Source organism: Pygoscelis adeliae, unplaced genomic scaffold (genome assembly GCF_000699105.1).
Source record: "Pygoscelis adeliae isolate BGI_AS28 unplaced genomic scaffold, ASM69910v1 Scaffold114, whole genome shotgun sequence".
In the NCBI taxonomy this organism is placed as follows: domain Eukaryota; kingdom Metazoa; phylum Chordata; class Aves; order Sphenisciformes; family Spheniscidae; genus Pygoscelis; species Pygoscelis adeliae.
The window spans coordinates 3,801,733-3,811,438 of NW_008824587.1; the positions used below are offsets into that span (position 1 = coordinate 3,801,733).

At 47.0% G+C, this 9,706-nt stretch overlaps 1 protein-coding gene across 1 annotated transcript; it reads right to left on the reverse strand.

Moving 5' to 3' along the window:
• Positions 1-5,850: 5,850 nt before the first annotated feature.
• EXOSC2 (exosome component 2) lies at positions 5,851-9,700 on the reverse strand. The gene is made up of 6 exons (XM_009322083.1): positions 9,627-9,700; positions 9,222-9,287; positions 8,987-9,055; positions 7,952-8,128; positions 7,639-7,767; positions 5,851-6,755 (listed from the first exon to the last, which is right to left on the reverse strand). Exons 1-6 carry the CDS (start codon positions 9,648-9,650, stop codon positions 6,675-6,677), a joined length of 546 nt encoding a protein of 181 aa, XP_009320358.1. The 5' UTR covers positions 9,651-9,700; the 3' UTR covers positions 5,851-6,674.
• Positions 9,701-9,706: the final 6 nt, after the last annotated feature.

A 9,706-nucleotide genomic window follows, 5' to 3' on the forward strand; every position in this document is an offset into this window, starting at 1 on the left:
CCCTGAGGAGATGGGGGGGAACCTCTGAGGGGAATGAGGAGCCGAGCAGGGGCTGGGGGGACCGTGAGGAAAACGGGGGTGAAGGAGAGGGTGAGGGGAGCCGTGAGGGGAATGGGGGGAGGATGAGGGAACAGGGGGCTGGGAGACACGAAGGTGTCTCCAGGGTGAAGCCATGAGGGAAATGGGGTGCCATGAAGGGGGCTGAGGGGAAGATGAGGTGGGTGGAGAGGGCACGAAGGGGAAGATGAGGGGAAATTGAAGGGGAGCCATGAGGGGAGTGGGATGAAGGGGAAGATGGAGGAAATGACAGGTGGAAGAGGGAGTTGCTAGTATAACATCACTAGCAAATACTAGCCAAGGGCCCAGAAAGCTCTTGTCAAATCCCTTACCCCTTTGCAAGGGAAACCCAAGTTGTTTTCCCCTAGATCTGATGATGAGAGCTCGTTGGCCCTCAAGCCAGCTAGAGACCCCCTCCTGCACACGGGTCTCAATGCCCCTGGCCAGCTCTGGACCCTGAATTTCTTGCAGAGACGGATAGGGAAGAAGAGATCCTTACAGGGTCAGCTGTGTGCACAACCATCAGCTTTTCCACAACCAGGGATCAGTCACCCTGCTTGCACAAAGGACTTCACTTCCTTATTAATGCTGTCAGAGCATATGCAGAACTTTATACCAAAAACAGCCATAGAGGCCAATGAATGTGACAGTAAAATATTTTATTGATCTACTTTTGTGCACCATTTGGTACAAAGATGAAGCTAAACCTCTAAATTCTGCAGCCCTTAGACATGCAGCATGAGCGTTCCGTGAGCTAAAGAGCACAGGCGGTGAAGCTGAAGATACTAGGTTTCTCGTATGTTCTCCAGTCCACCTTGGGAACAGAAGAGGGTTGAGGCAGCAGCTTGAGGTCACGGTGTTTTGGTCAAAGGTCTGTGGTTGCTCCCACTCGACAACGGGAGAACACACAAATGCAATTTTGTGCAGTAGCCTCCCGCTCTGGGTAACCATCTGGACACAGAGCGGCTTGTTTGTACTGACTCCTCCCTTGTGACAAATCCAAACATACTCCATGTCTCCTACGCCATATTCAAGGTCCCTGGCAGACGTGTATTTTTCATCTTCCAACAACAGCATCTGAAATGTAACACTTCATACAGCCCTACGGGATCTTCCACCTCTGCTGTGCCAGGCTGCTCCTATATCACTAATTCTTAGCCAAGAGACAGATCCCAAACCACTTCTATTGCATTTCTCCATCAGTGACTCAAATTGCAGGTACCGAGGCTGTTTGTGCTACACACACGCAGGAGAGAGAAATTCTGGTACATTATGCTGAGACAAATCCAGGGTCACATGTCTTGAACTCAGCAGAATTTCTCCAGGTTTGTCTCAGTAACGGAGGTCAGCTTCTCACTGCAGTGATCTAACCCCCTGCTCAGCTCCCATGGATTGAAGGAAACTGAGGAAGCAAAGCTGTCTGTCAACACAGGCCAAGCAGCCTGAGAGAAATTTATTACAAAAATCAATACCAACCATCCTTTACTGAACAAGTTATTCCCTTCTGGGTCTGACTGGAGCATCCTGGATAATCTCTCCTACCATGGCAGGACTGAAGCAGAGTGAAGTCCAGAAGACTACCACAGGTCCGTGATACTCAGGTGACCTTGACCAAATTATGCAAAGGTAATTGCAAATCAGCAGGACTTGTGTTCTGGGCAATACAGGCTTCTCCCTGCCTCACCTGAGATCTATGCAGATGAACGTACTTACTTTTTATTTAACAGACTAGGTGAATTTATCATTCAGGTCAACAGTCAGGTATTCCTTCTGATGCTTTGCAGTCATAAGCAGCAAAGTGGGGCAGGTTCTTTGCCAGCAGTCCCCAATCTCTTTCCACTTGGCAGTTGCTCCAAAAGCATTTCCCGTTTCCCAAAGCAGCACTGTAGTTAATCTGGGGCTATACACAGGCAGATGGGCCAGCTGGTCACTCCCAAATATCATAGCAAGGTATCTGCCCTCTTTTCCTTCCTGAAGTGTATATTTTCTGTCCCCTACCCTGCTGCCAGTTTTTGTGAACATGATTGTCTCATGTTAACAAACTTGAAGTTGCCCAGTGGGTTCAGAAATTATTAGAGAAGACAGAAAACAGAAAGATCGTGTGAATGCAGAATAAATTTTAAAAATCTACAGACTGTTTCTTTCAATCGAGCCTTGCATGTGGCCTGTGTACATCCCATATATTTCACAAAAGAAATTTCAGTACTTTTTCTGTTTACCTTCAATTAATTGTGGGTTGTTCACCCAACAGCTGCAGTGATGTTTCCTCCATAGCAATATCTTAAAGCTTCAACCTCTTTACCAAATAATAAACCTTAGCATATTAATTAGCGGTCCTCAGGAACCTGAGACAACCATTTCAAGACTGCCTATAATCTCAGTGGGGTTTCAGTATCTTCTAGGGTCTGCTCAAAGCTTTGTATTTATACCATTCACCTCAACTGAACAGCAAACTGCATGCGGATGATACAGAAGTAACGTAATAAGCAGCAGTAATTGGATTAATAACCCATTAGCACGAATTTAAAATCCCAATGGTTATTACTGGGAGTAAAGGGAGGGGTTGCCATTCTTCATATTAGTACACAAATCAAACACTGCCACCAAGAAACAGGAAAATTACTTCTACAGACAGGTGATTTTGTGTTCGTGTTTCTGCAGGCAGCACTCACCAGCAAGGGAACTATTTACTAGCTCCTCTTACAAGCACGTCTGTGCCATGTATTAACCCCGGAGTAAGCAGCACAGGCAGGTGCTACAGCTGGTTTACAAACAGGCTCCACGCCGTCAGACACTGGTGACCAAAGAAATGAGATTGGTCTCAGCTGTTTTAATGCCTGCACGGGCATTTTAGTTCCCTATATAAAAACGAATACTTACTGGGTTTTTCCCACCTCATTTTCAACTGTGATTTTGTTCTTAAACCAGAGAAGCCAGTTTCTTCCTTTTCACCCTTCCTGCTTAGAAGTTGCATAGCAAAATCCCACAGACTATTTCAAGAATTCCAGAGAACACTGCTTTTGCTGGAGTTCTCCTTTACATCTCGAGCACTTCCCATTTCAAAGGCATTTTTTATATGGCCTGCCCATACTCCTATGCAGACCTGCCTATGGAAAAAGGGGCCCCGGCTCCCCCACCTACCCGAGATGCCAGAGCCTCCCCCAGACCCCATCTGACTCCTCGCTCATCTCTGCTGCGCACTGGGGAAAAGCCATTTGCCATATTGTGGGTCATGACTGAACAGTGATACTTGACGCCTCTCCATATGGGAACCGTGAGCCCCAGCAGCACGTCCAGTTGCTTTCCAGATGGATAAGTACTGGTGGCCTTCGGCATTCGTCAAGAGAGCGAAAAGTCACAAGAGATTCAGCCAAATCAACAGTAAATGGCAGCTGGCCTGGTACCTGTCTTAAGACACCTTTGGAACTGCTCAGGAAGCTTCTCCCTCCCCACGCAAGTTGGTCACTCTCATCTCTCGTTACCTGCTGGCTTGCAAAGCTGTGCTTGATGGGGTTGCAGAACTGCCAGCAACGCCCTCGCTGAAGCCTTGTTACAGAATTTAGGTCTGGGCTTGGCAAAGCCCTGGCTGAATTTGCAAAGAACGGCAATGACCCCTCGTGGCCCGGGAGGAAAATACCGGGACCTTCAGTTCCCCCCCCCCCCCCCCACCAAAACACACACAACAAAACCACAAACCTCACCAGCTGGTGCACTTGTTCTCGGGCATAAAACCAAGAGTGCCAGGTATTCGGGAGCATGGGAACTGGATGAGTCACATACTCTCCCCCATTTAATACATCCCCAAGGCAAAAATACCAGGAGTGCTGCGGTGAGCAGGAGGAATCGGAACGCTCAGAGCTGAAGCAGTGATCTTGAGCTCATTGTTTTTCAGGTTGTATACTCATTTATTGAGCATAAACAACCAAAAAATGTTCACAATGGGGAGAGAGGGCTAGCATAAGAAGCCTGGAAATAGACTACAGTTTTAAAGACTGCTACGTAGAGGGAAAAAAAAAAGGAGATGAAAAAGAAAAAAAAAGAAAGATAACTCAGCTGTGCAGCCCACACAGCCTGCTGCAGAGACACCAGCACACTTTTCCTAAGATCTGTGTTATGAGAACCTGGCACTGTCTCACCTTGCAGGTCTGACAGCTCATGCTTGGTACCCATGAACACGATCCAACTCTAAATTAACCACCTCCAGAGCACACTTCCTCAGCACGTTTCCACCACGTTACCGACAGCGCTTTCAAGAGCCCCATAGCCCCCCAACCCCTTTCTGACCCGTTAGATGCCTGCAGAGAGGCTGCTTGAGGACAGAGAAGCATTTTGCATTCGTGTACCAGTTCAGCAGAACCATTTCCAGGTATCGAATCTCTCTTCACCCCTTTGCCCTTTAACTGACACAGAGTTGTTTAAATTTAAGTGGCAGAGATGCAAAGAGATCTGCTGGATTAAATACAGACCTCTCCCTCAGCCTTCAAAAATACTTTAAAAAAAGGGAACATCAGATACTTTATCTCATTGCTTGTATATCCCCAATCTGCTTATACCTAGAAGCCTCACAGCAAAAATCCCCGAATCTCCCCATATGGTAATATGATAAACAGCTGCTGAACTACAGCAATTGGGTAGGGAAAAGAGAGGTACTTTTCTAATTGAAAGACGCAGAGGCTGCTAAAGCTTTTGGCCTTTTTGCACTGTTTCTGTCCACACAGATGTGGATAATGCTGCTCCCAGCCTCACGCACAGACCTGAAAGTGTCACCATCAAGCTTTAGTTTTCAAATTTCCCAAGTCATCTTGAGGATGTGATTGTTGCAAAACTTATTAGGGAATCCTCATAAAACTCAAAAATAACAATTCCCGGGTCTCGTGTGGAGCATTCCACCAATATCCCCAAGAAGTTAAGTACTATATTACAGAGGCAGCACGGGCAGAAGTTTGAGTTGCGCAGCAGCAGAATGGATTAACCATGTCCTTGCTTGTCCTTAGCCACTGAGCTCTATAGTGCTCTAGTATTTAGGCAGCAGCGCTGGTGGCAGACATCCAGCCTTTCTGTTTGGCAGGGCACGAGGCACAGCTGCTGGGGAAGATAAATACTACAAACACAATCCAAAGCTGCCACCTAGTGCTGACTTGGACTGCAGGCAGAGCAGTCTGAACTAGATGAAAAGCAACGAAGGGTATTTCTAGTTCCCAGGAAAAGATCGAGCAAAGAATTTTGCCTTTTGCCTGGGGCAAGCATAATAATTTGCAACGTCAGAATTCAATTCAGGGACAATTAAGGCAGACATTTTGCTTTTTCATCCTTTTTAAGAATTACAGCACTGTGGTGCAAGCAGCTCTAGAACAATACAAATACAATATATATACACAATACATATATAATACAAATGACTCTAATATAGCACCAGAGATCTGAGAGGGTGTTCTAAGGAAAGCATCACATCCATTCTGTACAGAGACGGCAAGTGACTGCCAACGTCTGGCTCAGCATGCCCACCTCTAACCACTGGCCTGAAGACCTTCACCGGTGTCACGCTGGGCTCCCTGTCATCCCCCAGACACAGCTGCTGCTGACTCACCTGTCCATGGGATCCTGCAGGGAAGCAATGTTGAGAGAGCCACTGTGAACAATGCCAGGCAACCTACTTACAGAGGAACTCTGCACAGAAGATATGCTGAAGAGGAAGGTCAAGTCCTGCTGTAACGGGATGAGGAGCAACAGTTGGAAGAGGAGGTAACAGGACACTGCAACCATCCCGTGTGCCCTGGCACAAGGAAACTTGAGCCAACCATAGCTCTCAAGCTAGACCCAATTCATTCTGGAGAAAGATAAGCTAATGCACACACTCCTGAATGACTGATCTATTTCAAAAAATTTATTGAAATGTAAAATATTTAATAGAAAACAACACTGGAGCCTCCTCAGAGGAGGAGCTCACCACATCAGGCATAAAAAAGGGACCAGCAGGATGCACACAGACTGAGAAGGCGCTGCTCGCCCATGGCTCCTGGCTCACGTGGACAGCCACATCATGCCACATCCAATCTCATACCCTTGAGAGGCAGAAGCCGTGAACAGCCAGACCCAAAATGTGGTTAGCGAGGGTGTGGATACTCCTGTCCTCTAAAGACTTGTACCTGTGATCTACAGTCTTAAAGAGAAAAACAATAGCTCTCAGTCAGAGCACAGACTGGTAGATCTGTATCACAGTAAAGGAAAATCAAAACCATTTAGAAAGCCTTTGGGGAGAGAGAAACATCACAAAACACATCCCTTCCTCTCTACCATTCTGCACACAGTTCTGGGGCACTAGACACAGCAACAAGTGCTATGAGGTATGTCCCAGTTGCATCTGCATCTTCATAAAGGTCAGATACCAATTTTTCTGGCTGCTGCACTAAAAGGCTATTGTACCTAAGTACTATTGTACTAAAAGAGCTCAGGAGGTATCCTAGGAGTTAAAATGAGGAATTTTGGTGGTTTCTGAAGTGTGGAATGAATGTTGGGGACTACAACACTGGGAAAAAAAAAAAAAACAAACAGACAGAAAAATGAGAATCAAAAGCTGCCATGCTGGGACTTCAAATGACTGCTTCTGGCCACGTGCCCTATCCCTCCAGATCCAGCAACCTCCGTCGGGTTTCCAGAACGATCTCCTCCATCACCTCTGGTTTGAGAATGTCCTTGATCTGGAGTGGAAAGAAGAGTAACATTGGCACCAAAAAGCAACTACTACTATTGCACACTGTGGGGACAAGGGTCCCTGGCACACATCAATGAGCAGCAAGCAAGTTTAGGGGGTTGTGGTCAAACAAGACTATCATGGCAGAGGGTCCAAGGCAAAGTCAACTTTGCCAGAGCTAGCAATTCTTACAGAGATCATAAGAAATCAAAGGAGATGCTACTGACAACTCCTAATCTTTCCTGAAGGACACACACCAGTATTTGGGAAGGGGAGAGATGACTTAGACAGAAGTATAGTTCAAAAGAACATCCCACCTAGCTGAGTAGGCTGCCACTGTGAATGAAAGGAGAACACAATTCAGATCTTATCCATTTATGAGAAGAGAATTGCCAGCGATCATGCTGGCAGAAATCACAGAGAAAAGCTGTACAGCAAGAGGTCAAATTGAGGGAGCCTTCCAGCAGTGCAGGACGTGGATAAAAACAGAAGACCGGTCTCTGTACAATACATGACACTTGCTTTTTCATTTGTTCTTAAAGTGCACCTTACCCTCATACAATCCCAAATTTAACACTATTTTCACAGGGATCACAGAGGGTCCATAATCCCAGCAAGGGATACACATCTATCAAAAAATGGAACTATTTCTCTACAGGAATAGTTGGACTTTGCCAGAGGCAGAACCCTTCAAACGGTCCCTGAAAATGTGCAAGGGGATTTATGTTATGCAGGAGGGGGGAAGTTCATATTGTCACTTACTACGGGATCCTTTGGAATGTCAAAAGGAAGGCCTACCACCTAACTTACTGACTTCAGCAGCAACTGATGCGGCCTTTCCATTCCCTCCCCACAGTGTGGCATAAAGTAAACAACACTGGTTTCTGTACCTGATGAGGAAGGGATGCTTCATAGCAATACAGGATGCTGGTGTCAAAGAGCATGAACGTCTGAGTAACCAGAGCCACAATGCAGTTTCGGAGCCGTGAGATCACCTCCCGGTCAGACAAGGGAACCGGCTGAGGAAGGACAGAGGAAAAAGAGATGAGTACACAGGGAAATAATGCAAGACTACTGTAAAAAAGCTTTGCCGTGAACCTAATACCAAAATCTTGAAAGTCTCGGGTTATTCATGTGCCTCTGACTACATTAGACTAACAAAACATTGTTGGTACAGAAGGTTCATCTTCCCTGAACCCTCACCTCCAAGCTGGTGGTAAAGCCCCCTGCCTCTTCATCCTTCTGCTCCGGCGTTGGGTAGATCCAGATGAAACCATTGTTGCCGAGGATCACAGATGCACCACAGGGCAAGTCGTGGAAGTGAGTCTTCTGGCGTTTCACAAGGGAGGGTGAGACCTGAACGAGCACACCCTGGCCAAGCTGAAGAGGAGACCACGAGACTCAGCATGAGAGACATGAGCCACTGTAGATAACATCAAGTCACCGACATGCACTCCGCTCCTGGTCTAAAATTTTAACACCTTTTCCTGTGAAACAATGAATATAAAACCTGCCTGCCTCTGGGAGTGCTGGGAGGATTAGCTAATGCCTGTGCAGACCTTTGAAGATGAAGAATACTCTAAGTGCTTAGCACAAATGTTAATAATATCTTGATCATAACTACGCATCAACCACCCCTGCAGAAAAATGAGATGTGAGATGCTCAATTTAGCAGAACACTTTCCCTCTTAATCCAGTCGCTGTCCTTTACCCTTTGTGCAATAAGCACGTGTTGCCTTCATCTTTTAACTGCTAATACCTTTGGTCTGGTAACCCCAAACTGCAGCACACGCTCCAACGGCCCCTTGGCTTCTTTCAGTGCACAAAACCAGAGATAAATGCCAACTATGTAAAGCCTAAAATAGAGCCCTGGAGAGAGAAACAAGTCACAGGGGCAATGGCCTGCAGAGGAGTAGTGATGAAGTTGGAGTCAGAAGATTTTTCTCCCCAGGGTTCAATTCCCAAGCGGCTAGTGGGGGAAACAGGACTCACAGGCTGTAATTGTGGACAGGGAGAGCAGCAGCTCAAAGGGCAACTCAAGAGCACTCCCTCTGCTTTGGGGAAACTCTGCTCAGTGCTCCCACGTAGGAGCCAACATTCCTCCTAACCTGCAGGAATGGGTTATAACAACATCCTGCTCTACTTCAGAGCTTTTTTCTTAAAAATCCCTCCAAAAAGCCTTATACAAGTCAACTGGAGCAGAACTAGGCCAAGACCGAGTGCTTTCGAACAACTTACCTTCCCGTATTTCAGACTCCGGGTATGCAGTGATACAGCCCCATCAGAAAAGACAGACTGGACCTCTGCCTGTCAGTGCCACTTAAGGAGACAAGGTCCCTAATGCTGCCCAGCGCCAACAGCCGCTGGCTGCCCCCAGCAGAGAGCTCTCACTACCAGCCAGGCTAGCCGAGGTCTGGCTGATCTCCCCATGCCCCTTGGCTCTTCTGCCTGGGTGCAAGCAGTGGAAGGATACACTGATGAGGTCCCCTTCCTGCAGATAGTCCCTCATTGCAAGCTCATCTTCTGCTGATCTCCTTCTCTGAAATGCACAATGCAAGAAAAGTTACGTGTAGCTCAGAATGAGAAAACATCAGTCAATACCTACATTGCGGGGGGATGTTAGGATGCCATGCAAAATGCAACCTGGTCACCAAAAGAAAATCAGGCAGACTAGCACACCTTTAGATCACTGAAGTGTTTACGTCCAAATAACACCGAAAGTTAAAGATATCGGAGCACTACAGACCCACCCACAAAACCCAACACTACCCTCGTGCTAACTGTGGGAAGGGCTCCAGAGCTCCCCAGCGCCTCAGCTTGTGCCATGGAAGCAGAAGCAGCCAGGACTCTGGCACTGCTCTGCGTGGACTACACTCACCAGTTCCCCGCCAGGTAAATTCATAGACGACAGCAACAGGACTGAATCTAGCCTGGAATTCGTTTCCACTTTCCATCGCT